Below are 27,960 nucleotides of genomic sequence, written 5' to 3' on the forward strand. Positions count from 1 at the left end.
GTCTTCTGATTGTAAATGATTACATTTAAAGTAATTATTGTTAGATATGTAGTTACTGCCATTTTGTTACTTGTCGTCATTTTTGTAGTTTTTCTCTGGTCCTTTCCTGTCTGTCTCTCTTTCATACTTTGCTGGTTTTCTTTAGTGATATACTTGGATTCCTGTCTCTTTATTCTTTGCATATCTATTTGTGGTTTTTGATTTATGGCTACCATCAGGTTTGTATATAACCTCTTCATACAGCAGTCTATATTAAGTTGATGGTCACTTAAGTTCGAACCTATTCTTTACTCCTCTCCCCTCCATGTTTTAGGTATATGGTATCATGTTTTACATCCTTTTATTTTGTGAACGTTTTGTTTTGTTTTTACAGAAATACTTATGTTTGGGGCGCCTGGGTGGATCAGTCGGTTAAGCGGCCGACTTCGGCTCAGGTCATGATCTCGCGGTCCGTGAGTTCGAGCCCCGCGTCAGGCTCTGTGCTGACAGCTTGGAGCCTGGAGCCTGCTTTGGATTCTGTGTCTCCCTCTCTCTCTGACCCTCCCCCGTTCATGTTCTGTCTCTCTCTGTCTCAAAAATAAATAAACGTTAAAAAAAAAAAAAAGAAATACTTATGTTTACCACTTTTGTGTTTCCTCTTTTTCATACTCTCACTTATGGTCTTTCTACTCAAAGAGTCCCCTTTAATATTTCTTGTAGGGCTGATTTAGTGGTCAGAACTCCTTTAGTTCTTGTTTGTCTGATAAACGGTTTATCTCTCCTATTCTCAATGCTACCCTTGCTGGGTAGAGTATTCTTAGGTTTAGATTTTTCCCTTTCAGCACTTTGAATATATCATGCCGTTCCCTTTTGATTTGCAAAGTTTCTGCTGAAAAAAACCACTGATAGTCTTATGGGGGAAATTTCCCTTGTATGTAAGTGTCTTCTTTCCTCTTGCTGCTTAATTTTTTTTCTTTATCATTACTTTTTGGCATTTTGATTACTGTCTAACTTTGGTTGATTTTGTTGGGGGATCTCTGTGCCTCCTGGCATTGTGATTCCTATCTAACTGTCTAAATAACTTTGGCTGATTTTGTTGGGGGATCTGTACCTCCTGGATCTAGGTATCTGTTTCCTTACCCAGATTAGGGAAGTTTTCAGCTACTGTTTCTTCAAATAAATTTTCTGCTCCCTTTTCTGTCTCTTTTCCTGGAATCCCTATTACACTTGATGTTATTACACCTGATGGCATCACTGAGTTCCCTTATGTCTATTCTCAGTTTGCATAATTCTTTTTTCTCTCATTTTTTCAGCTTGATTACTTTCTATTCCTCTGTCTTCTAGTTCACTGATTTGCTCCCCTGCTTCTTCCAGCCTGCTATTCTATCAAGTTTATTTTTAATTTCGTCTATTGTGTTTTTCATCTCTGATTGGTTCTTTTTTGTTTGTTACTTCTTCCTTAGGGTCTCACTGATGTTCTCCACTTTTTTCTTGAGTCCAGTGAGTATCTTTATGACCATTATGTTAAATTCTCTGTCAGCCATGTTACTTATATCCATTTCACATAGGTCTCTTGCTGTGATTTTGTCCTGTTCTTTCATTTGTGACATATTCCTCTGTCCCCTCATTTTGCCTATCTGTGTCTGTTTCTGTGTGTTAGGAAAGTCAGCTACATCTCTTGCTCTTGAAAGTAGCGGGCAGGATGTGCACTTTTAACTAGGTGGCACTGGTTCTCCTCTACAGGGCGCACGCAGCTGCTGCGGAGGCCAGCTGGTCTGGGTACTCTGGACAGCACACAAAGGCAGGGTATGCAGTTTTAACAGGGTATGTGCATCCTCCATGGGAGGTCAGGAGATGCATTGTTGTCGAGGATTGCCTGGGTTTTCTGGGCAAGGGGATCCACAGCACCAGGACTGAGGCAGGTCTGTCTGGCTAGAGGGGGTGGGGTGCAGTGTAAGCATGTTAGGTAGTAAGTGCTGTCACTGCACTGGTTCTCACAGCTGGCTGTGTATTTATGATGAAGGGTTCAGAAGGGAAATGGCTCCTGCCAGCTCCTTTGTTTCTGGAGAAGTCCCTCAGCAAACTCTGAGATTAATAACTAACTCTCCCTCCCATAAGCCCCAGGTGCCTTTCAAACTGCTGCTTCCAAGCTGTATCTCCACATGTTATTTGCTGTGCTGTCTCTTTCAGGGCAAGGGCTCAGTTTCCTATCACTAGCTGAGCTCTCTCAGAGCCACGCCCACTTATTTTTAAAGTCCCACTGGTTATAAGCACTCATGAAATTCAGCCCCTCTGATTTTCAAAGCCGAATGCTATAGGGATTTTTCTTCCCCCTGTAGGCTCCTCCCCAGTGTGCTTCTTGCCCCTCTTCTTGCCCACAGCTCCCTCCCTCCAATGGTCACACCCATGGGTTTAGGTTCCCATCAGGTCTCCACCCTTACTACCCTTTTCAATGTGGCATCTTCTCTACATTTAGTTGTGGGGTTTGTTTTGGCCACTCTTTGGGTCCTTTCCTGGGTTGTTTGCCCGGATGCGAGTATTTTCTAGTTGTATGTTTGGGATAAGTTGAGTTTAGGGTCCTCCTACTCCACCATCTTCCCCAGAAGTCAGAATCAAGAATTTTTAAGGTATATTGTTTCCATGGTCTGATTTTTGAACTATGTTATTGTATTACATAATCAAAAATATAATACGATAAAGATTAAAAAGTTGCACACAGAGGGGCGCCTGGGTGGCGCAGTCGGTTAAGCGTCCGACTTCAGCCAGGTCACGATCTCGCGGTCCGTGAGTTCGAGCCCCGCATCGGGCTCTGGGCTGATGGCTCAGAGCCTGGAGCCTGTTTCCGATTCTGTGTCTCCCTCTCTCTCTGCCCCTCCCGCGTTCATGCTCTATCTCTCTCTGTCCCAAAAATAAATAAAAAACGTTGAAAAAAAAATAAAAAAAAAAAAAGATTTAGAATTATTAAAAAAAAAAAAAAAAAGTTGCACACAGAGACAAAAATTTCATCAATGACAGAGCCAGGACTGGAGGGGGAGCTCTATACACAATGCTCCTTCACAGAAGTCCAGAAACATTAAGGGGTTTCTGAATGAAGGGCAAAAGTTGCCTTGACCTATTCATTTACAATTTGAGGAGGAGTCTAAAGAATTCTATTCTGAATTATATGGCATCTTTCCTGTTGTAGCATTTTTTTGTTGTTTTTTTGTTTTGTTGATGGATAACTCATAATTGAAACTGTACATAAATAACATTTGTACACTTTTGAAGCCAGCACTGCAATCAAGATAATGTACATATCCATCACTCACTAAAATTTATTTGTGCCCCTTTTTTTTTAATATATGAAATTTATTGTCAAATTGGTTTCCATACAACACCCAGTGCTCATCCCAAAAGATGCCGTCTTCAATGCCCATCACCTACCCTTCTCTCCCTCCCACCCCTCCCCCCCCCCCAATCAACCCTCAGTTTGTTCTCAGTTTTTAAGAGTCTCTTATGCTTTGGCTCTCTCCCACTCTAACCTCACTTTTTTTTCCCTCCCCTCCCCCATGGGTCTCTGTTAAGTTTCTCAGGATCCACATAAGAGTGAAAACATATGGTATCTGTCTTTGTCTGTATGGCTTATTTCACTTAGCATCACACTATCCAGTTCCATCCACGTTGCTACAAAGGGCCATATTTCATTCTTTCTCATTGCCATGTAGTACTCCATTGTGTATATAAACCACAATTTCTTTATCCATTCATCAGTTGATGGACTTTAAGAGAGAGAGTGAGTGCAAGTGGGGAAAAGGGACGGGGGGAGAGAGAGGGAGAGGGAGAGGGAGAGAGAGAGAGAGAGAGAGAGAGAGAGAGAGAGAAAATCTTAAGCGGGCTCCATGCTCAGTACAGAGCCCAATGCGAGTCTTAATCCCACCACCCTGGGCTCATGACCTAAACCAAAATCAAGAGTTGGATGCTCAGCCGACTGAGCCACCAGATGCTTCTCCTCATCCCCTTTCATAACCCTTCCTCCTACGCTCCCCTCCCTATCCTCAAGAAGTCTCTGATATCCTTTTTTTGTCATTAGAGATTATTTTACATTTTTAAAGACTGTTGTAGAATGTATCAGTAGTCCATTCCTTTTTATTGCTGTGTAGTATTCTATTGAATTCTGTTGTTTATCCATTCACTTTTTGATGGACAATTGGGTTGTCAGTTTTTGGCTATTACAAATAAAGCTACTATGAACATTTGTGTACAAGTCTTTGAGTAGACATATGCATTTATTTATCTTGGGTAAATATACTATGTAGAAGTGAAAGGGCTAGGTCATATGGTAGATATAGGTCTAACTTTTTAAGAAATTGCTAATCTTTTTTCCAAAGTGATTGCACCGTTTTACTTTCTCACCAGGAATGTATGAGAGTCCCAATTTGTCCATGTGTTTGTTAACACTTATTGTCTGTTTGAAGAACACTTTTAACATTTCTCATAGTATGGGTTTGCAAGAGATGGGTCAGCTCTTGTATGTCTAAAAAAAAAAACATCTTTATTTCACCTCGGTTTTTGAAAGTGGGTATGGAATTCTAGGTTGCTGGGTATTTTTTTCTATTATGTTAAAATTGTTGTTCTACTGTCTTCTAGCTTGCAGCATTTCCAATAGGAAATATGCTTTCATCTTTATCTTTGTTTCTTTGTATATAATGTCTTTTTCTCCCCTCTGGTTTCTCTTATGATTCTTTTTTTCTTTACAGTTGGTTTTAAGTAATATGGTTATGATGTCCCTTGGTATAGTTTTCTTCATTTTTCTTGTGCTTGTGGCTCATTGAAATTTTTGGATGTATACAGTTTTGGTTTTTATCAAATTTAGAAAATATTCTACAATTATTTCTCCAAATAATTTGTTCTCTCTTCTTCCTCCTCTGTCCAGTTACACACATATTAGATTGCTTGAAATTGTCCTACAACTCACTGATTTTGTATTCATTGTTTCTCTCGTTTTTCTCCCTGTGTTTCATTTTGGATAGTTTCTATTGCTGTATTTTCAAGTGTATAGACTTTTTTTTTTTTTTTGCAGTGTCTCTAGTAGACTTGTTTAGTCTTTTTTCTAGATTCTTGAATATATGGAATATAGTTATAACTTTTACTTTTCTTATTTACCAATTCTTTCATCTGTGTTATTCTGGGTTGGGCTTGATTGATTGATTTTTCTCCTCATTGTGGATCATATTTTCCTTTTCTTTGCATGCCTGGTTATTTTGGGTGTGTGCCAGACATTGTGAATTTAACCTTGTTGGGTGCTGGGTTTTTTTTTTTTATACTTCTATAAATATTCTTGAGCATTATTCTGGGATGTGGTTAGCTTGATTTTTTTTTTCTTTTGTTTTTAAACTTTGTTGAATGGGACCAGAGCAGTGTTTAGTCTAGGGCTGGTTTTGCCCCATTGCTGAGGCAAACCCCTCTGAGTACTACACCTAATCTCCTGTGAATTACTAAGTTTGACAATATGGCCAGTGAGACTAGGCCAGCCCTGTGCGATACTGGGAATTGTTCCTTCTAATCTTTTCAGGTGGTTCTTTCCCTGGTTTCAGGTAGTTTACTCACATTGATGCACTCATTAGTACTCAGCTCAAGACTTGTGGGGGACCTGGTAAAGATCTCTGGAATTCTCTCTCTGTACACTTCTCTCCGGTACTCACAATGCCCTGTGAACTCTAGCCACCTTGGCCCTCAGACTCTTAGCTCTGTTTCCCTAACTTGAGTCTTCTGGGTTATACCTGGGTTTCCCCACCCTGAGATGTCCTGGAAACTCTTCCATGCAGTAAGCTGCGGTAAGGTAAACAAGCTCACCTTGTTTATTCCCCATCTCTCAGGCATCATTGTCCTTCATTTCCTGATGTCCAGTATCTTGAAAAGTATTGCTTTGTGTGTTTTTTCTAGTTTCTTAGCTGTTCCAGACATTATGCTAAATTCATGACCTGTTAAGCCATGTTGGCCAAAAGTATGTGTCTCTGCTATTATTTTAAAACTATTTTCCCTTTGATTTTAGCCTAGACTGGGTAATATTTTACTGTATGTTAACTATAGAATTTAAATAAAATTTTGAAAAGAAGGAAAGTAAAAAGATTGGATAACTTAGCTAAGAGCAGACTTAACTTGGATATAGTCCTTTTTTTCCCCTGGCAAGCAAACCAGTTTTTCAGCTATATTAGCAGTAAGAAATGCCTTAGGGTAAGAAAAACAGAAGGTAGAATAAAAGTGTATGGCAAAGCCCAAGTCTGGTAAAATACTGATTGTCTTCTCACTTAGTCCTGATTACACATTGAGGAGGGATGGTATGGTCACCATGGCAGCAGTTTCTGAGCATAACCATATGGTCTCTGCCATCAGGACCTAACTGATTATTACAAAAGCAATTTAAAGAGAAGACTCTTAGAGACCTAGGATCTCTTGCTTCTTCCCCCATCCAACCCAGGCTTGTTTGAATATCTCTAGGTGTGCTTAAGACAGAAGGAAATCTGGGGCAAGGTAATATTTTTGAAGGTAAGCTCACCCAATATTTCTACAATAACAAGATTGGCTTGATGCATAGAGCAATGTGAGGATTCCAGACCCATCTTTTTCATGGTTTTCCAATTAAGTTTGGCTGTTCACCACTTGTCTGTTTTTTTCTGGATAGGTCTGTCTGCAGGTCAGATCTCCCAGGTTATTGTTGGAGATGAGCAACGACAGTACCTCTTGGTGGTTGGGCAGGATGTAGATGATGTCCAGTTAGCTCAGCGTTTGGCTCAGGCAAATGAGATTGTCTTGTCCTGGAACTGCTGGAAGCTCTGTGAGCAGTACATGTTTGAAGTGGAAATCATGAGGGAAGATGAAGCTGTGAAGGTAGGAGGCTGGTCCCATCCATTGCACATCCTGAAAAGGCCCTCCTACTGCACAGGGCAGTGCTCTGGTGGTGGTCAAATATGGCTTGACCAAACCAATGACCATTGGAACTCTGTTTTGGAGGGAGGTGGGGGATATGCTCCCAGGAAGATAGACAGAGCAGAACAATAAGGTTGGAAAGATAAATGATAAAAAAGGGAAATGGCATCGGTGATCCATTTGGTGGTTGGGCACACAATTGAGCAGTTTCCTTTCTGTAGTTAAGAGATATGCGGATCATTGACCCATTTGATTTTGATGAGCATTTTGACAAGTGCCTCGATTACCTGCCACATTACCAGACAAGTGCTGGTAAGTTACTTGGTCCTTTTTACCCAAGCCCAAAATGTTTAAAGTTAAATCTTCCGTGTGGTTGGAGACATTTTGTTTTCCTTTTCTCAGATACTTTAAGGACTGCCCTGGATTTGGATCCAGACTCTGCACTTGAACAAACCCTGCGGAAGCACATAATGAAAAACCTTTTGAAAAAGGTTATTTTCTAGTTCTTGAGTCATCGTGTAGACTGTGTGTGTGTGTTTATGTCAACAAGTGTATATTTATATGTGATGACCTTCTCATGTTGATCCAGTTCATCTCCTGCTCTCCATGGTAACGCCAGCAGATTTCCCTGTCTGTACCAGTTACTATGAAGACATGTCCTACCACTTCAGATTTCTCAGTTCTGGAAAGTGGAAGCCATATTTGTTTTTCAGTTTGTCCCTCTAGAAGCTAGTACATTATTAACAGGGTAGAGAGTATATGCTTGGTAAATATGCATTGATTGACTGTGTATATAGAATTTATGTGAATCCCGTAGTAAGTGATACAATGACTAATAGAATGGACATATCAAACTAACTCATGTAAAGAAAACATAAAATCCTGGCAGATTTCATCAGTAAATTAGGTTTAAAGTCAGTTTTAATTCCAAGTGCACTGGTTGGTACATCTTCTATACCTCTCAAACCTGAATTTTAAGTTTTTTGTCTGTAAGTTTTTTTTCTCATACTCACCGTGGAATATAGGATTTAAATGCCTAAACATGGTACTGAGAGTTGAAGATACAGGCCCGATAACTCACTTTGTCTTTGCAGATTGATGAAGGGCAGCCTACGGAGTATGTATCCGAATTCCGTACCGTGACTATGGTTTTGGTCAGCCTAGAGTTCCACAAGTCAGCATGGGTGTTGCATTTGTGTCATCTTATCCAGGAGGCTGCCCTGTACATCTCCACAGTCATAGAGAAAGGGGGTGGCCAGCTGAGCCGGATCTTTATGTTTGAGAAAGTAAGTACAAGGAAACTTGACCCATCAGCATTAGAAGTGAGGGAGGAATAATAGTCTTGTATCTCACATAACACACATGTAAGTCAGATTCCCTGCTTTTTCTTTTGTGACAAGCTATATGACTTTGAAAGTTCAACTAATAATAGTTTAAGAATGGGAAGTTCTAGTTAATTTCATTTTCAGGGTACCTGAGAATTACTTTCCATATCCTTTTTCATTCAACTCTAGTTGAAAAATCTTTGTCAGAGTAAAAGAATATTTTTCTGCCTCTATTAGTAAAATAAATGTAATCAGATATTTCTGATAATCAAGGAGCTTGAAAAGAGCAGTATCATAATGTAGGACATTATAGGTGAATAAAACGTGGGCAGGTAGACTTAGCTCAAGGCATACAGTAGAAATGGAATTTTTGAAAAGTTCTGGACATCAATTTTTCTTGTGTTTTAAGTTTCAGTCCTTTGAATGTTAGTTAAATCAAGATTTTATTTCTTCTTTTTTTAATCTCCATGTTGATGTGGCCCTGAGTGTCCATTTCATGAATCCTGTAGAATTCACCATTCCTAGCAGATACCAGTGGGGAAAGGCTCTGGCTTCATTCTGGGGAGTCGGTGCAGTTGTGGCAAGCCGTAGTCTTTCCCCAGGTAAACTTTTCTTTTCCTTCTTCGTCTTCTGTCCCAGGGCTGTATGTTCCTCTGTGTTTTTGGCCTTCCTGGGGATAAGAAGCCAGATGAGTGCGCACATGCCCTGGAGAGCTCCTTCAGCATCTTCAGCTTCTGCTGGGAGAAGCTTGCTGAGACCAAGTGAGGAGGAAGGTGGCGCAGGGCCCCAGGGGGCTCTTCAGCCAGGGTAGGAGGGAGTACCAAGTAGCAGGAGTTGAGAGTGTCCAGAATCTGCCTAAAAGGGAGGGAGCATGCTAAGGGAAGTCAGAAAATAAGATCTCTTAAGAAATCATTAGGTACAGAATTATGTACTAGATACTCAGGGAAAATGAAGATAAGTTGCCATCTAATGGGGTGGGTGGAAAAGGGGGAGGAACTGAATATACCTAGCAAGGTTCAAGAACACTGCAAAGGAAGAAGCAAATGTGCAAATTAGTGTAATACAAATAATATATCTGTATGTGGTGGGAATGTAGAACAAAGGCTGCCTATCTACAGGGAGGAGGGATGTGGGAAGAGAAGTTGTGGGGCAATTACCAAGATAGGAAGGGACCACTACTGGTTAATGCTCTTCTTCTTGGCTTTCAATCTTATTAGTCCCACTGAATTTTCTGGAATTCTCACTGAGCTGATCTCCCACCTCCATATCCACCCCCCTCCCACCTTCTACAAAAGCCTTGTCCCAGTGAAGGTAAAGAAAATTCCATTTTTCCACTAGTCACACTATAACAATGTGGATTAGAATTTTTCAGGTGACTTTTTTTTTTCAATAGAAAGCTCTGAGGAAGGTATATACATAGATTTGAAAAGTTATTTTTAATATTAACATCGAGTCAAAGATGCATAAAAATTGTACAGTGCTCCAACATTTGTAGGATACTTTAGTATATGCTACCAGTGTGAATGTTTTTTATCCCTCTTTTACACATGAGGAAACTAAGGCCACAGAAGAGGAGTTTCTAGCATATAGCAGAGCATGTAATGAAACCCAGACCTTCTGTCCTCAAATCTTGTGTCATTTTCATTACCTCACAGCTGCCTCTTATAAAAGGCAAATACTCTCTAAAAGGCATAGTATATATTACTAATGTGATACCATTGTAGAGGCATTATAATATCTGTAATATTCTTATAGAATATTAGTACTGAGCAGTAACTTAGAAATTATCTGACCCAACTTTTTATTTTACAAATAAGAAAGATACATAGGTTGCTTCACAGATAGTCAAACTCTTAGCCCAAGGTAGATATGTGTTGGCACTTCTTTTAAACTTGATGGGATCTGCAGATACTCCTACGACCCACTTCCCACTTATCTCTGTAGTATGGGTGTGCTGGGCCATCACTTCTAGTGCTGGTCCTTGTGTGCTGTTGAATTTTACATTGACTTGTGGCCTTTAAGAGTCCTGCCCTTGGCCCTTACTCCTGAATGAGATAGTCATTTCTTAGGCCTAGTTTATGCTTTCAGTCTTATTGATTTTAGAATATAGTAGATTTTAAGAGCTAGATAGAATCTGAGAGTTCATTTCATCTGATGATGATCTCTTCTTAACTAAGAATCCAGAAACTAAGATCCAGAGGTTATGTTGGTAAGCCACATAGCTTAACAATACCAGAGCCTGAAAGCTGGTTCCTAGGTCAGTGTTTTTTTCCTTGAAGATAATTACTAATTTAGTAACATTAGTTCCTTAGTAAATCATGAAAAGAAGATTTTCATGGCCAAATATGTTTGGGAAGATACGCAAAGTATATTTCCTTCTTAAAGGTTCACAATATAAATTAACGTCAAAGGTTCTGGGTAGACTTAAAGAAATTTGTTATATTTTGTTTTAATCAACATTTCCCAAATTTACCTGATGGACACTTTTCTCCAGAAAGACCTATAAACATCCAGAAGAATGAATGTTCTGAGCAGCGTATTTTGGGAAATGCTGCACTAACGATGCTAAAGCTTGCCGCCTTCTCTTGAAATTCAGGTGTAGAGATGTAGCCTCAGGGTTGCCTGTGTGATGTCGTCAGTAGCGAATACTATTGCTCATGCCTCTCTGCATCACATCAGCCTCACCCAGACCCAGAACCACATTCCATGTCTCCTTTTTCAATGACCCTGTTCACCTCGGGTCATCTTCTAAATTCCCCTTTCTAACCGAGGAAACACCTTCAGTTTTCAGTTCATTTACAGAAGAAAGAGGATTCTCTGAGTCCTATGATTGATCAGGCTTTTCTGTTTTCTGGCTTGTGACTATTTCTCCAGGGTATTTTTGAGATTCAGGGAGTGAGTCTCAGAATCTCGTCATTATAGTTTTTCAGCACCTCTTTATTCATCTCTATATATGTTGAATAAAGAGTGTATTTTTCATCAGTGAAGAATCTCTTTTTAAAAAGGAAGAAGGAATATGGACTGCCAGGAAGAACAAGGGGGGATTCTAAAGTGCAGTAGAAAGATACAAGAAATGACCAAGTGAGAAAAGTATTACTTGCTTTGTTCCCACAGCCTTGTTAATTAGCTGAGTTTATCTCATTCATAAACTCATTCATTCAACAAGCATTCATTGAACACTACTCTTGAGCCAGGCACTGTGCTAGTTGTGATGGAGGTAGAGAAAAATAAGACATTACCCCCTTCACTAAGTAAACAACTAACTTTAATAACCTGAAATGTAAGTGCAGGAATAAAATGCTATAGGAGCTGCAGCAAAGTGCTCTGGGAAGAAAGAGTTAGTTTTCCCTAGAGGTCTCGGAGAAATCTTGACTATACAGGCAACTTTTGAGAAGGGAAGGAGTTCAACAGTTGGAGAAAGCAAGAAAGGGCATTGCAGACCAAGGAAGCATGGTGAAACATCAGATGTTTAGTCTTATTCTTGCTGTGGCAGCAGAGTCAGCTGCCTGGTTCTTGTCTTGGGTGTCTCTTATCCACCCTGAGCAATGGGCCCAGGTAAGAGTCTTCAATCCTGCCTTCAATCCTGCCTTAGAGCAAGGCAGGAGAGTTTTGATGGAATAGGAGACAATAATGTTAGCATTGTTGCCACTTTTCACGCCTCTGCGAAAATGGCTTATATGTGGATTGAACTTGAAACTAATTTATGCCTCATTGTACCCTCCTTTGTCCATCTGCCTATCTTATCTGTCACATGAAATTTTCACATCAAGAAAATCTGATGATTCCCTTGCTACTGTATGAATTTGCCACCTTTGAGCCTTTGCTTCACCTGAAACAGTATATGTCCCCCTTTTAAATAATTCATATGTCTAGTGCTTCCCCATCCCTGGCATAGGGAGGACCACTTTCCCTTCACTTTTCCCTACTCCCAACACACTGTCTATGCTGTAGCCATCTTGAACTGCTTTGTTTTGCACAAACACGGCAGGCTTTTCAGAGTCTCTGCCTTTCCCCATTGGATGCAATGCTGTTGCCCCACTTTGGCAGTACTTCAGTTTAAACGTCCAGTCATGTCCTCTCCTTTCTGAGTGCTTTTTCTAACTCTCTAGTGTGAGTTAATGCATCCATTCTCTTTGCTGTTAATTTGCTGTACTGATCTCTAATATGTAGTATTTGTCTTGCTAACTTATAAATTTGTCTGTTTACCTCCCTCAATTTCTACCACCCTCCCTCTGCCCAACACTAAACTTTTCCAGAGCAAGGTATTTTAAACACCTAGGCCAGTTCTTGGTACTATACATACTTGTCAGTGCTTGTTAAATGAACGAACCTATGCATGCGTGCATGAATGAATGAATGAGAAAATATTACTCATTTTTAAAATACATTCCAAAGACTAATTTGCTTCCAGAAGGCTTCCATCAACAGCCTGACCTTCTGATTATTCCTTTACTCTGACATTCTAGCATTATTTGATCCATTAACCCTGTACTGATACCTTTTGATCTACTTTTAATTTTGGAGTTTTATTTGAGGCAGCATTGTATAGAGGAAATAACATTGGTCTAGGAGTCAGGAGGCCTGAGTTCTCATTCTGACTCTACTATTGACTCCTGCTATGTAACTCTAAGAAAGTTAATTAGCTCCTTCAGTTGTGGGTTTTGCTGTTGTTTTTGTTTGTCAAATGGGTTAAAGTATTTGCCCTGCATACCTCATGTATTTGTTGTTAATTACCCCTCAAAGGATCAGATGAGGTAATCAATTTGAAAGTACTTCAAAAAACATATAAAACATATATAAACGATCTAACAGATCTAAGGTACTTTTATTTAGTTTTTCTACTGATAATAGCTCCCCGACTAAAACTCCTTGAGTATGGGGACTATTTTGTTTCTTTGTACTTTGTATGCATCATATGATATAGACAGACAGCAGTCTCTGACCTTTTCTATTCTGAGCTCTAAAACTAGACATCTTGATCTGAGGAGTGACAGATCGAGTGCCTGACTTGGAGGCTTCTAACTGTACTTACCCACTGTTGCTTTTCCGATCCCCAGGCTTGTTTCCATCAGTATCACCAATGGACCAGTATTCTGCGGTGTGATTGGGGCAGTAGCAAGACACGAATATACAGGTAGAATAGGACACTGGCCTGTTACCTCTGTGACTTAGGGGATGATTGTAGAGGAGATGGTCCAAAAATTCTCTATCCTTTACTGTCTCCCTGACACAGTTATTGGCCCAAAGGTGAGCCTTGTGGCCAGAATGATAACTGCTTATCCAGGTTTGGTGTCCTGTGATGAGGTAACATATCTAAGATCCATGCTACCTGCTTACAACTTCAAGAAGCTCCCAGAGAAAATGATGAAAAACATCTCCAACCCAGGGAAGATGTATGAATACCTTGGCCATAGAAGATGTATGTGAGTGTCATTATGTGATAGCTTATTCTCCTCTCTTTTACACAATCAGGGTATAGGAATAACCAGTGTTTGTATGAAACTAGAAAGAAAGATGCTTCTAGTCCTGGCTTGCTGGAATAAGAGACATAAGAGGAGGGTTTGGTGTCTGAGATCTTTAGCTTTTTTGTTTAGCTTTTAGCTAGTTCCTGAGTGAACTTTTATAGTGCTATCCAACAGGAAGAGAATTCAGTAGGTCACTAATATGGATGTTCTTCTTTTCCTTTGGGTACTTCACAATTTATTTACTTCTCTGAGCCTAGAACAATAACTCCCCCCTACCTCCTCCCAAAGATGCTTAATTTTTTAAAACTCTTTTATATAGAATTCTGGGCCTTTTTAGTTATCTGAAGGTACTTGCTAATGAGCACAAATTGTTCTCTATCTACTTAGAGATATATATTCTGTCTATCCCAATCTATTTTTAATAGACACATTTCCCTTTGTCCTTTTTCCCAGAATGTTTGGGAAGAGACATTTGGCCAGAGAGAGAAATAAAAATCACCCTTTGTTAGGTGAGTTTTCTTTCCTACCTTAATTCGTATTTTTTCAGCTATTGATGGTTAAATGTGATTTAAAAAAAAAATGCAAGACCAAAATGCTTCTAAGCCTGTATTTAAAAAAATAGAGAGCAGCCTTCTTAGTGAATTTATGTTCATTTTGAAGCAGTCTTGCCATTTCTTTTCCTTGCTGAATGTTTACACTTCAGATGGAGTCTTCTCACTGTGCCTGAGAAGTACCAACATTTAGTAAGAATCTTTGTAAGTCAGAGTTCGGCTGTTGAGGTCTGCTCAGCTTGTTGTGGATCATCTTTAGAGGGAAATTCCTCATCATTCCCATCATCATTCCTCATTCCTTAACACACAGTGTTAAGTCCCACACTGTGTATTCCCTGTCTTTATATTTGTCTTAATTTGTATCTCTTAGGTTATTATCTTTACATAGCAGTGACCAACTTTGAGAACTAAATTGTTACAATGGAAATTTTTACAAAAAGCTAAGAAGATACAGTAGCTCCCATGTCTATGTGATGTCTAATTATTCTTAATGTTGTTACTTAAATTCTGGAGCGAACCCCCAAGCCCAGCACACTTCTGTATAGTCCAGAGTTGATTTTATGGAAAGAGATGTGAAACCTCATCAAAGAATAGGATTCTGCCCAGGGTTCTAGGGGAGAAGCCATTCTGAGAATTACCTTTGCAAAATAAATAATAGAGTGTCTACCAAAAAGCACAGGAGTATTAGGTGCTCCCTGTCTCTCTACAGATCGGGAAAAAGAACTGGAAGCCTTTCGAATGGCACAGCAGGGGTGTTTGCACCAGAAGAAGGGGCACGCAGTTTTGTATGAAGGTGGAAAAGGCTATGGCAAAAGTCAGCTGTTGGCTGAAATAAACTTCCTGGCCCAGAAAGAAGGACACAGGTAAAGACTCCTGCTTTCTGGTTGAATGTCTGCTTCTCTTGAGGCTCCTTTCTCTTGTTGGTGAGACTCTTTTGTCATTAGACTCAGCATCCTTGGGCTGGTGGAGTGAGTAACCTCTCTGTGGGTCAAGGGACTCCCAGTGACCATAGTGACATTCACCAGGGTGTTGCCATTGAAGCTGAAGGAAACAGATTTCAAGCAGTGCTTCTATGCCATCCAGACCCTCATGGCCATCTTCTTTGAGATTGACACATGTCCAGCCTATTACCGCCAGGAGTGCCTACACAAACAGCTCTGTGGGATGGTGGAGGAACCTCTTCACTGTCTTTTTAATGACCTCTTCTTTGTGAAGGTAATGAAACCCGTGGCTTTCCGAATTGGATTACTGATGTTACTTTTGATGAATAGTTGGACTCAGAATTGTTTTCTAATCTAATGCCCTTAGGCCATATCTGTATAGCTTAAGAACATTTAGTTAGCAGTGGCAGGATTGAGATTTGAAATCCCTTCGACACCAAAACCCAGACTTTCTCTTTTTTGAAAAGAATAGATTCTAGGACTGACTCCAATACTAATCATATGTCATGGCACAGATCTCTTAGTCTGAGCCTAAATTTTTTCACCCGTGAAATGATAATTATAGTACTTTATATAATTTGCACATACATTTTAAAGGAAGTAGTATAAGAGATCACAGTATAAATGTGAGAATGCTAAATCTGTCTGGGTGATACTGGCCAGTTGAGCATCCCCAGCAATTGTATCCATGTGTTCTCAAGCCGGTTGCAATGTTTTGTTCTTTAACCCTGACCATGGAGTATGTCACTTGAACCAGCATCTGAATCTCAGAAGCTTCCAGTGGTCTAGGATTTATGTGGTACCCAAGAGTAAGTAGGCTAAGAATTCCCTGGTCTATAATTCTTATTCATCCTCCATCACTTCTCCTCATCTGCCAAATCTACAGGGCATTCTATCTAAAGGAAAATAGAGAAAATGAAAATTTCTTCCATTCCGTAGCATAGCCCTGTCTTAGGCCTTGCCCGAGGCCCTCACTCACCCTTGCCAAAGTGGTGGAGGAATAACCTAACTTTGACTCTCAGGTCCATGGTAACTCATGTGCCTAGGCCTAGCACAATGTTAGGAGATACTCATTGCAGTTCTTTCTGACAAGTCTCATGTGCTCATTCATTCTGGTATGCTTGGAATAACTGGGGTACTGGAGCTGTCCAAAGTGACATCACTAAGTCCAACCTGTCCCTTTACTTCTTAGTCATGACCCTTTAAGGGCTTGCCAGAGTCTGGGTATGGAGAGGAGCTATCTCTCCAAAACTGCCAGTGGATTTTCCATCTTACTCTTTGAACTAAATATTGATGTTGGATTGGGATTTGTGTCCCTATGCCCAGTCCAATAGAAGAAACGCATTCTCACTCAAGATAGAATCATTTTCTGTTCCCTTTGGAGAACCTATATATTTTTATTAGATTGTCACTGCAAAAGCTAATATATGAATAATTTTCTTGGTTAGTTTCCCTTATCCTTCAAAGTTTCGCACATGGATGACCTGACCAGACAAAAGAAGGTTAAGGCATGTTTTTTTCAAGTGCTCCAGGAGGTGGGTACTTTTGCTACATACCCTTAACTCTTACTATGTGGAGATGGTTTGTACTTACTTTAATCTCTCCATAGCACACCTTGACTTAGGCCTGCCTATTTGTTGATATGTTCATTGTTTGTATCTATCTTTAACCTTGAATCGATCCTGTTGTACAGCATACAAGAAAAATGCTTTGCTCTTCCCTGATCCTTGTTTCTTAATGAAATTTTAGTTAATTTTAAAACAGTAGTTTCTAAACGCAAGTGGATAGCTGTTTTACCTCCTATTAATTACAGGTACACTCAAGCCTTAACCCAGGTTACAGAGTCAAAAATATCTATGAGCAGAAACTGATAACATCATTCTGGAAATCAGCCTAGAAGTAACTAGTCAAATTTTAATAACATGCATCCTCTAGACCTAGTGCTTCCCCTCCTGGATCTGTGTCCCAGGGAGTCTGCTCACTGCAGTGATTGTGGAGGCGAGGGAGGTATTGGCATGAACTCGTGGATGAACACTGGGGAGTGTAATACAGAAGTTTAGAAGTAAGGGAATAGATGAAAACGTTGCAACACAGAGTGGTCTTAAAAATAATCCTGAATAAAAGGAGAGAAATAATGAGATCTGTAATACAGTAGCATTTACATAAAAACAGTTTGCTTGACAAAACAATGATGCACATTTTATAAGAACACAATACAAATAAAAGTATTACAGTAAACACCGTACCTGCTGCAGCAGGGGAGTGGGGAATGTGGATAAAAATGAGTATGTTTTTTTAAAGTGGGGCCTGGTGGTTGGTAGTTTTAACAAGCAGTCAGGTAATTCTGATGTGCAGCCTGGTTTGGAAATTGTGGATATAAAGTCTTATGAATTCATTCCCACACAGTTTGAAGCCTTTGCCAAAATTAAATATTTGAAAGCTTCAAGTTTGATTTGGAGAATATTTTGATGTTTATTTTGTTTTTCAGTAAGAGTATTTTCTTGTCCAAAGAAACTCAGTACATTGCTTTAGAAATTAGATACAATGGTTATATTTTATATTTGTGAAGTAAAATATTACCTGGACTTAGGACACATTTTATTCTGAAAACCCCAGCCTGTATTAACATTTTATTTAAACTGCTGTTGGTGGGGCGCCTGGGTGGCGCAGTCGGTTAAGCGTCCGACTTCAGCCAGGTCACGATCTCGCGGTCTGTGAGTTCAAGCCCCGCGTCGGGCTCTGGGCTGATAGCTCGGAGCCTGGAGCCTGTTTCGGATTCTGTGTCTCCCTCTCTCTCTGCCCCTCCCCCGTTCATGCTCTGTATCTCTCTGTCCCAAAAAATAAATAAAAAACGTTGAAAAAAAAATTTAAAAAAATAAAAATAAAAATAAACTGCTGTTGGGAAATTCATGGTGAAATTTGAAAATCAGGTGACTTCATTCTACTCAGAGGTTATCATTGTTTCTTTGCTATTATTTTCAGGCAGTGAGGGAAACACCGCTGGTTTTCCTCATTGACGAAGCCCAATATATGGATGCAGCTTCCTGGGAGTTTTTGGAAACATTGCTCTCCTCTGTCCCCATCATCATGGTGATGACATTGACCCCTACCATCACCCTGTGTGACTGTGCCCAGCACTTCCTGCAGAGCTCTCAAGCTGTCCTTGTGCCCATTTTGAAGTTGGCAGCGACCTCACTGTTGAGAATGGCATGTTGGGAACTGGGGGTGGTGAGCATCCCCCAAGAGCTGCAGATGTGAGTGGCTAGGACTAGCTGGGTGCTTCATTAAGGGCAGAGTCAGTGCCATAATGTAAGTGAGAAGGCTCACGTCTCACTTACCAGAATTGGGGGAGAGAATGTCATTAATAACCGTAATGAGGCCAGATTTAAAGATAGACCGTCTCCTAGTAAACCAGTAAAGGGCTACCTCCCTGAGCTATCCATCCAGGTTTTCACAAGACAGCTAGGACTTGGATGGCTTGCTTAACGTGTCATTTATATGTGGTCAGGCCACTTTCTGGGGCTCTTTGGTAAGGGGATGTTAATTCTTTTTAACAGCAATAGAAACAAAATAGAAAAGTTACTACTAAAATACATGTCAAAACAATCAATTTTTCTTTTTACATTTCTGTGCTGCTGCTTACCTCTGTTAGTGTATATCATCAAGAGCTGACTTTAAAAAAGAAGAAATATTCCTCAGTATGAAATACCCTTGTGCTTGGCTCTCTTCAAGTGGGCATCTTTAGTCAGCAATCCCCTACTTACCTCTCCACAGCTACCTTCTTCACAGGTGCTTTGGAAACCCCCTCTACTGTGAGGTCTTATGCCAGGACCTTCTCTCTAAAGACATATTGGTCTTTCATGATCTCCAAAAGGAGGAGGAGAACAGCAAGTGGGAGACCCTCTCAGGTGAGCTTAGTTTCCAGGGTTCTACCCTGGTCCAACTGCTGGAGTTTATTCTTTGACATGACATCACCAGACCTTTATGAGACATGTGCCTATTCTATTCCCTGATAACATTATAAGCAAGATTAAGCCTTCTTGGCCTGCCTCAGAGAGCTTAATGGAGTCAATCAATCTACTATATTATAGTTCCTTTTTGAGCAGCCCAGGAGGTGGGATAGAAGAAGAGGATTTATAAGCAGGAGAGTTCAATAGAGAATTGCACATTACTGATGAGAAGGATGGATGGGGGATGGGAGAAAGGAGGAGGGTGAGAGAGGAGGAAGGGGTGAAGCATGTGTAAATCTGGAAAGGCATCCTAGGGCTGTGATGTAATAGAAGAGAGAGCTACTAGAAAGTAAACAGGAAGAGTGATAATGCTGGATACCATACTGTACGGAAAGTGTTGTCAGTTTGTAAGAGAAAATCAGAAAACAGGATGGGAGGGGTAAGCCACTTTAAACATAATGCTCTTTTATCTTCATCCTGTTAGTTTCTTGACTAAATTCTTGTATTTTTGTGCCTTTAAAACTACAGACACTGAGCATGGTGTTGTCCTCAGTTATAGTCTTCTTTTCCTGCAGCCAATGCCATGAAATCCACAATGTACAGCATTCCTCCTGCTGGCTCTGAAGACCAGGAAATTTATATCTGCACAGTCAAGGATGATGTGAACTTGGATACCGTGCTTCTCCCACCATTATTAAAAGGCAGGTCACTTGAAAACCTCAAGTGAGCCAATGACAGATGTCATTGCACTTAGTAATTTGGTGGTTGATTGAATATAGGTCTCTCATTGTCATGTGAGCTTCCTTTTCTTCAGAAAAAAGAAACCTGCCTTCTAGAAATAAGTTCCGGCACTGCCCAAAGAGCCCCTGAGAGACTTGTAATGCTACTTGAGCCGTATTTTACTTGAGTGAGCCTGTTGTTCCCTGGGGCTAATGACCGAGGACAGTCTCCTCGTTATTTAATAAAAATTATGTCCTGTGTTTCCCTTCCCTCCTGTGCTGGAGGAGGCAGTAAGCAAGGGAGATAATGTGGCCAAGATTTAAGAAAATCTATGGTGCTACTGAAGAGACAGTATTATACACATAGCAGGAGTTTAATCAAAAGTGGAGAGTAAGTTTATAATGACTGCTGAAATAAAGAATGAAGAAACCATGAGATCTGAGTAGGCATAGTCAGACAAGGGACGTTCTTCTTAGAAATGAGGAAGTTGGGTTTATTTCATGCTCTGTTCAAGTGTCTGTGGCCAGGGTACCATATTAAGCACTCTTTGGGAATATTATGGTGAATAAGGCTGCCTTCAAGTCCAGTATGATCTTACTGAGAATATAAGACATGCATACGAAACAGCAATACAGAACACCTTGCTAGTTAGTTAGGAGCCAAGGTTCTGGTATCAGAAAAACCTGGGTACTACTGGCTCCTCCACTTACTGGCTATGAATGCTCAGATAAACTTGTCTAAGCCTCAGTCTTCTCATCACTCCAGTGAGGATAATGATAGCCCCTACCTTAAGGGGATTAGTCATCATACATAATAGCTATTCAGTGAATGTTAGCTATTATAAGCTAGCACTCTGGTGTCTGTAGGTCCATCTCGATAGTTTACACTCCTACAACTACAACAGGCCTCACTTGGCATTGACTTTACTAACTTAGAAGCATACAGGTCAGAAAACAGCATCATATAGGATTTCTTTAGTGGAAGTCCTCACAGCAGTTTCTACTGCTATTCTCTGGAGCCTCAAGGAATAGCTTAGGTGTGATGGAATGAGGCCACGATGGATGGGTGCTTAGAAGCCCCATGTCCCGACTAGGAACTAGTATCTCTTATAACAGCCCCACAGGCATAGACTCCAGGATCTGCAAGGGACATGACCTATGACAAGAATTAATACACACAAGCCTAGAACTGTGGCTTACCACCAGTTATTTATAGCTTATTCACAGTTGTCCTAGTCCAAATTCAGTTTCCAATCAGGGATCATTGTTAGCATAAGCAGTGTTACCTGATAACTTAGCTGGCATTCTCATTTAATCAGGATCCTAGGAAACAGCCGAAAAGTTAACCCAAGGTCAGTATCGTCCACGGGATTTGTTAAAAAGATTTGTTAACTTGTAAACCAAAACAAATAGCTCATTCAGCAAAGCCTTGGCATAAATGAAATGCCAAGGCTAGATTGTAAAAGGCCACATAAGTTATAAAAGTATTAAAAAGGGGCCCTGACATAATTGTATATGTACTTTATATACATGATTCTACTGCTACTTAATATATTATTGGGATAAGAGTGAGAGGAAATTGGAGATGTTCCAAACAGGGTATCCTAGTGATCCAGGTGGAAATGGCTACTTACACTACAGTTGCTTAGGAGGAAACATACAAGAACATTTAGAAGGAAGATAAGTGGGTGACTAATTGGTTGTTAGGGAAAAGAAAAGGTTTCGAATTATTCCAAGATTTGGGGCTTGGTGACTTACTGGTTCAATACCTACTACTCTTATGTATGGGTCAGAATATGGAGAGATTTGCTATTATGCTTGGAGTTAGTTAAGATCTTTACTCTTAGGTGAGTTCTGGGATCAGAAAGCCTGGCCCCCACTTTTAGTGGGCAGTAATAAAAAAAGGGTCTGGGTGGGTACTTACTAGTCATGAAAATGGGAAGAATTGTTAACATAGCTGAATGATCCAGAGCACAGCTTTGGGTCTACCAACAAAAGGTTTTGGTGACCACGGAGAGCACAGTTTCAGTGATGTGGTGAAAACCTGATTATTGTTGTTGGCTGAACAATGAATGGGTAATGAGGGCAAATAAGGACTTGGAGAGAAGACTCTTTTAAGAGGTTAGACTGAGTGTGGAAGGGGGAGGACAAAAAGCAAGCCCTTTTTTTTAAGTGAACAGATTATCAACACAACGTATCCTGTGTTTGTAGAAAGTTCATTCATTGCTCTTTTTCCCCCCAGAAATAGCAGTAAACCAGCTGGATCAATTAAGCCCAGAGGAGCAGTTGCTGGTTAAGTGTGCTGCAGTCATTGGTCACTCCTTTCAAATAGATCTATTGCAGCACCTCCTGCCTGGCTGGGATAAAAATAAGCTGCTTCAGGTGCTGAAGGTTCTTGTGGATATTCATGTGTTCCTCTGGTTCAACAAGAGTCAAGAGCTTCCTGCCGAGTCAATATTAGTGCCTTCCTCTATCAAGATTATTGAACAAACCAAAGAGGAGAAGAAGAAAAAGTCCGGTGAGGAAGAGCTGCTCCCTTTTTCTCACCTGAGCACAGAGCCTTAAGAGGGAATATCTGTGTTCAGCAACAACATCAGTATCCTATATCACGGGCCTCAGTCTCTTAAAACTATGGCTAAGAAATGGGGGAAGGTGGTCATTTTAATCACAAAGGAGCCATGATTATAGTGAGTGAATAACCTGTATTTTTCCAAATTGTCTTAATTCCAAGAATTCTAGCTCCTTGTTAAGCCCATGTCTTAAGTATCTGTGTGTTCAGAAAATCTTATTATAACCCTTTATTGCCTTCTAGATAAAAATAATAAGAAAAAGGATCAACTATTCCTAATTTTAGAAATTTACAAGAAAAAGATAAACTGTTCTGAATTTTAGAAATGAACACATCTGGTACCAAAACAGTCATGAACAAAGCCAGATATACATTAAATGGCTTGCAATCTTGAATTCTCCACATGAAAGAATAAAATTGTGGCATAGACTATCCAAAGCACATATACTCCACACACAATTTCCCTTTGCGTTTGAAATAGTTTGGGCCTTATATTTGAATAGCGCATTTCTGATGACTTGATGCTTATAGTAATTTGTAGTAAAACTCAGTTTACGAAGAACAACTAAGAAATCTATTCTGTGTACTTCCATACCACTGATCCTTTCTTCTCTGTGGTACTGGGTACTAGATATGCCACTCTCAGATTGGTGTAATATACTTTGTACAGAGGAATTACATGTAAAATTTTCTTATAAACTAGCAGCATGTGCTTGGGAGTTTTCTACTGATAGCATAAAAGGCCTTTAAGGGAGACTTGGATTTTCCTGTATTTCAGATGCTGACTCTCCTCTCAGTCCACAAGAGGAACTATCCCTACCTCAGACAGAGGTGCTAGAATTTGGAGTGCCGCTCTTACGGGAAGCCGCGTGGGAGCTGTGGCCCCGGGCACAGCAGATAGCCCTGCACCTCGAATGTGCCTGCTTTCTCCGAGACTTGGCCTGCCGCTGCGGGAACTGTCATGGCGGGGACTTTGTCCCCTTCCACCGTTTTGCCATCTGTTCTACTAAGAGCTGCAGTGGGACCTCCCGGTTCTGTAGTTACAAAGATACTGGCTCAGTACTAACACAGGTGATCACAGACAGACTGCAGCTGCCTTCTCCCCAAGGTAAACCCAGGGGACAGAAAGAGGACTTGTGGGCAGCGCTTCTCTTTATTCATGTACTTGGAGCTCTTTATCCAAAAGGTGGAATCAGATTAGGGAGAAAAATAGGCAGAAAGATCCATTTATCCCTGAAGCACCAGAAATAAGAAAAATGTAAGCCCATAGTTAAAAAGAGATCACGCTTGTTTTGGGTGGCAGTCTTGGGCAAGTTACTTAACCTCAATTAATTGGGGGAAATTACCAATTTCATAGAGTTGCTGTGAGAATGAAATAAGTTAAAATATATATAATGTGCTTTGAATAGTGCCAGGCACATGGTTAGTGCTCAATACATTTTAGTTATTGTTTTTTTTATTATTATAATTATTCAACGATGTACACATATATGGGGCCCTTGTATGTATCAGATGCTTCATCTAAAATTAAGAATACAAAATGAATAAGACTGGGTCCCTGAAATTACCAGTTTTGGGGTTGATATATAAGTAGAGAATTCCAATATGGGATGGTAAAGGCAATGAAAATAGCATACCTAGGCATTGAGGTACGTAGAGAAGGGGCCCTTCTCCCAGTCTGAGAAGTGAGTAGGAGAGAACTTTCCCGTGAGGGAAATAATGCCAGAAGTGAGAATTCAGGGATAAATAGGAGTTAGTTACTTGAAGAAGTTTGGATTAGTGAATGGGTGTTTCCCAAAGCCCTTCTCCCACATCCTAAATGAGTGTTCATCCTTTTTTGTTTTAACATTTTCAGTTATTGGACAGCCTATTTCATTGCCAACAGCTGTTAGAAAGCTTCTTACATCAAGGTGAAATCTACCTTCTTGAAACTTCACCAATTTTTCAGAGTTGTACCTTCCTTTTTCTTGAAGTTTTTATGTAAATTCCAGTTAATGTACAGTGTGATATTAGCTTCAAATGTACAATATAGTGATTGAACACTTCCATATGACACCTGGTGCTCATCACAAGTGCCCATCACCTATTTCCCCCATTCCTCCACCCACCTTGCCTCTAGTAACCATCAGTTTGTTTTCTATGTTAAGAGTCTGTTTCTTGGTTTACCTCTCTCTCTCTCTCTCTCTCTCTCTCTCTCTCTCTCTCTCTCTTTTCCTCTTTGCTCATTTGTTTCGTTTATTAAATTCCACATATGAGAGAAATCATAAACTATGTATCTTTCTCTGACTGACTTATCCCGCTTAGCATAATACTCTCTAACTCCATCCATGTCATGGCAAATGACAAGGTTTCATATTTTTTATGGCTGACTAATATTCCATTGTATACATATACCACATATACATGGGCTGTTTCCATAATTTGGCTGTTATAGACAATGCTGCTATAAACATCAGGATGTATGTATCCCTTTGAATTATTATTTTTGTACTCTTTGGGTAAATACCTAGTAGTGTGATTGCTGGATCATGGGGTAGTTTTATTTTTAACTTTTTGAGGAACCTCCATACTGTTCTCCACAGTGGCTGCACCAGTTTATATTCCCACCAACAGTGTAAGAGGGTTCCCCCTTCTCCACATCCTCACCATCACCTGTTGTTTCTCGTGTTGTTGATTTTAGCCGTTCTGACAGGTGTGAGGTGATATCTCATTGTAGTTTTGCTTTGCATTTCCCTGATTGTAAGTGAAGATAATGCAAAGAAATGGAAAGACCTTCCATGCTCATGGCTTGGAAGAACAAATATTGTTAAAATGTCTATACTGCCAAAAGCAATCTACACATTTAATGCAATCCCTATTAAAATACCAGCAGCATTTTTCACAGAGCTAGAACAAACCATCCTAAAATTTGTATGGAACCACAAAAGATACCGAATAGCCAAAGCAACTTTGAAAAAGAAAAACAAAGCTGGAGGCATTGCAATTCTGGATCTCAAGTTATATTACAGAGCTGTAGTCCTCAAAACTGTTACTGGCACGAAAATAGACACATATATCAATAGAGCAGAATAGAAAACTCAGAAATGAACCCACACTTACATGGTCAATTAATCTTCGGCAAAGCAGCAAAGAATATCCATTGGGAAAAAGACCATCTCTTCAACAAATGGTTTTGGAAAAACTGGACAGCAAACATGCAAAAGAATGAAACTGGATTACTTTCTTACACCATACACAAAAATAAATTCAAAATGGGCTAAAGACTCTCTGACCTCAGCTGCAGCAATTTCTTACTCAACACATCTCCAGAGGCAAGGAAATTAAAGGCAAAAATGAACTATTGGGGCCTCATCAAGATAAAAAGCTTCTGCACTGCAAAGGAAACAATCAACAAAACTAAAAGGCAACCGATGGAGTGGGAAAAGATATTTGCAAATGACATATCAGATACAGGGCTAGTATCCAAAATCTATAAAGAACTCACCAAATTCCACACCTGAAAAACAAATAATCCAGTGAAGAAATGGGCAGAAGCCATTAATAGACACTTTTCTAAAGAAGACATCCAGATGGCCAACAGGCACATGAAAAGATGCTCAATGTCACTCCTCATCAGGGAAATACAAATCAAAACCACACTGAGATACCATCTCATGCTGATCAGAGTGGCTAAAATGAACAAATCAGTAGACTAAGATGCTGGAGAGGATGTGGAGAAATGGGAACCCTCTTGCACTGTTGGTAGGAATGCAAACTGGTGCAGCTGCTCTGGAAAACAGTGTGGATGTTCCTCAAAAAATTAAAAATAGATCTACCCTATGATCCAACAATAACACTGCTAGGAATTTACCCAAGATACAGGATACAGGAGTGCTGATGCGTAGGGGCACTTGTACCCTAATGTTTACAGCAGCACTTTCAACAATAGCCAAATTATGGAAAGAGCCTAAATGTCCATCAACTGATGAATGGATAAAGAAGTTGTGGTTTTTACATACAATGGAATAATACTTGGCAATGAGAAAGAATGAAATCTGCCCACTTCTAGCAACGTGGATGGAACTGGAGAGTATTATGCTAAGTGACATAAGTCAGGCAGAGAGACAGATACCATATGTTTTCACTCATATGAAGATGCTGAGAAACTTAACAGAAGACCATGGGGGAGGGGAAGGGGGAAAAAAAGTTACAGAGAGGGAAGGAGGCAAACCATAAAAGACTCTTAAATACGGAGAACAAACAGAGGGTTGATGGGGGCGTGGGGGAGAGGGGAAAGTGGGTGATGGGCATTGAGGAGGGCACCTGTTGGGATGAGAACTGGGTGTTGTATGGAAACCAATTTGACAATAAATTATATAAAAAAATAAAAAATAAACACAATGGGTTAAAGACCTAAATGTGAAGACCTGATACCATAAAAATCCGAGAAGAGAACACAGGCAGTAACCTCTTTGACATCAGCCATAGCATCGTCTTTCTAGATATGTCTCCTGAGGCAAGGGAAACAAAAGCAAAAATAAACGATTGGGACTACATCAAAATAAAAAACTCCCACACAGTGAAGGAAACAATCAACAAAACTAAAAGGCAACTTACGGAATGAGAAAAGTTATTTGCAAATGGCATTATCTGATAAAGGGTTAGTATCCAAAATATATAAGGAACTTAGAAAACTCAACACCCAAAAAGCAAAAAATCCAATTAAAAAATGGGCAGAAGGCATAAGTAGACATTCCTCCAAAGAAATACAGCTGGCCAACAGACACATGAAAGGATGCTCAACATCGCTGATCATCAAGGAAATGCAAATCGAGTCATGCCTTCTTCCATAATTGAAGACAGCCATCAAGCCCCAACCAGATCTTATCTTTTTCTACTTTGATAGAAGCTGGTGTTGACAGGGGAGAGGGGTAGGGAAGAGATGGTGAATTGTTGGTAGTAAAGGACTAAAATCAGGAGTTAATCTGTTATCCTAATGTCTGTTCTAGCTATACATTCTGATGACTGTGAAGGTACACTGGTGACTTGGAAAAATTGGTCATTGGCTGATGAGCTCTTTGGGCATTTGCACTTTTGTGCTTTCCAAGGACAAAAGAGGAAAGTAACAGTGAATGTCCTGGTCTAGGATTGTGAAGAAATTACTCTATTATTCATATTTCCTATATGACTCTTTCCTTTTGAGAGGTCAGTGTCAGCTTTAGGTTACACAGCCTGGTCCGTCTGTATGAGAGAGGCTCAGGACCTTCCCAGCACAACCAAACCCTGAGGATGCTTCCTACACTCAGGGCCTCTGTGCATGGCTGTGAAGACCAGGTACTGCACAAATCTAGAGGGTGCTAATCATGCTAGGATGTGATGGTGCCCCTGGAAACTGTGTATTATGGTAATGCTGCCAAACCCCAGGTTCCTTGGTTTCCTTAGCCTTACTTTACCCTACCTTTTTGACATCATTCAATAATCAGACAACTGGTCCTTTTACTTTACACAAGTCCTCCCTATAACAATTCTCTGAGGTGCCCTTTCAAACCCGCCAGCAGTGCTTCTGAGCCCTAACG

The 27,960-nt window shown here is 40.2% G+C and overlaps 1 protein-coding gene across 7 annotated transcripts in view; it reads left to right on the plus strand.

Annotated features, from left to right (window-relative positions):
* LOC122489490 (adenylate cyclase type 10-like) overlaps positions 1–27,960 on the plus strand; it is a 51,636-nt gene that overhangs the window by 10,479 nt on the left and 13,197 nt on the right. For all 7 annotated transcript variants that reach the window (XR_006298926.1, XR_006298927.1, XM_043591327.1 and 4 more), the window contains exons 5-20: positions 6,641–6,846; positions 7,107–7,197; positions 7,288–7,376; positions 7,980–8,171; positions 8,850–8,971; positions 13,268–13,344; positions 13,444–13,633; positions 14,129–14,184; positions 14,936–15,089; positions 15,252–15,441; positions 16,616–16,702; positions 18,150–18,421; positions 18,942–19,075; positions 19,693–19,818; positions 22,079–22,354; positions 23,184–23,513. Coding sequence is in view for 5 of the 7 variants with exons in the window: in XM_043591327.1 (XP_043447262.1) it covers positions 6,641–6,846; positions 7,107–7,197; positions 7,288–7,376; positions 7,980–8,171; positions 8,850–8,971; positions 13,268–13,344; positions 13,444–13,633; positions 14,129–14,184; positions 14,936–15,089; positions 15,252–15,441; positions 16,616–16,702; positions 18,150–18,421; positions 18,942–19,075; positions 19,693–19,818; positions 22,079–22,354; positions 23,184–23,513 (2,592 nt within the window). In the remaining 2 variants the exon portion in view is untranslated. The remainder of the gene's footprint in view (positions 1–6,640; positions 6,847–7,106; positions 7,198–7,287; positions 7,377–7,979; positions 8,172–8,849; positions 8,972–13,267; positions 13,345–13,443; positions 13,634–14,128; positions 14,185–14,935; positions 15,090–15,251; positions 15,442–16,615; positions 16,703–18,149; positions 18,422–18,941; positions 19,076–19,692; positions 19,819–22,078; positions 22,355–23,183; positions 23,514–27,960) is intronic.

The sequence above is a fragment of the Prionailurus bengalensis genome, chromosome B2 (genome assembly GCF_016509475.1).
Source record: "Prionailurus bengalensis isolate Pbe53 chromosome B2, Fcat_Pben_1.1_paternal_pri, whole genome shotgun sequence".
Taxonomy (NCBI): Eukaryota; Metazoa; Chordata; class Mammalia; order Carnivora; family Felidae; genus Prionailurus; species Prionailurus bengalensis.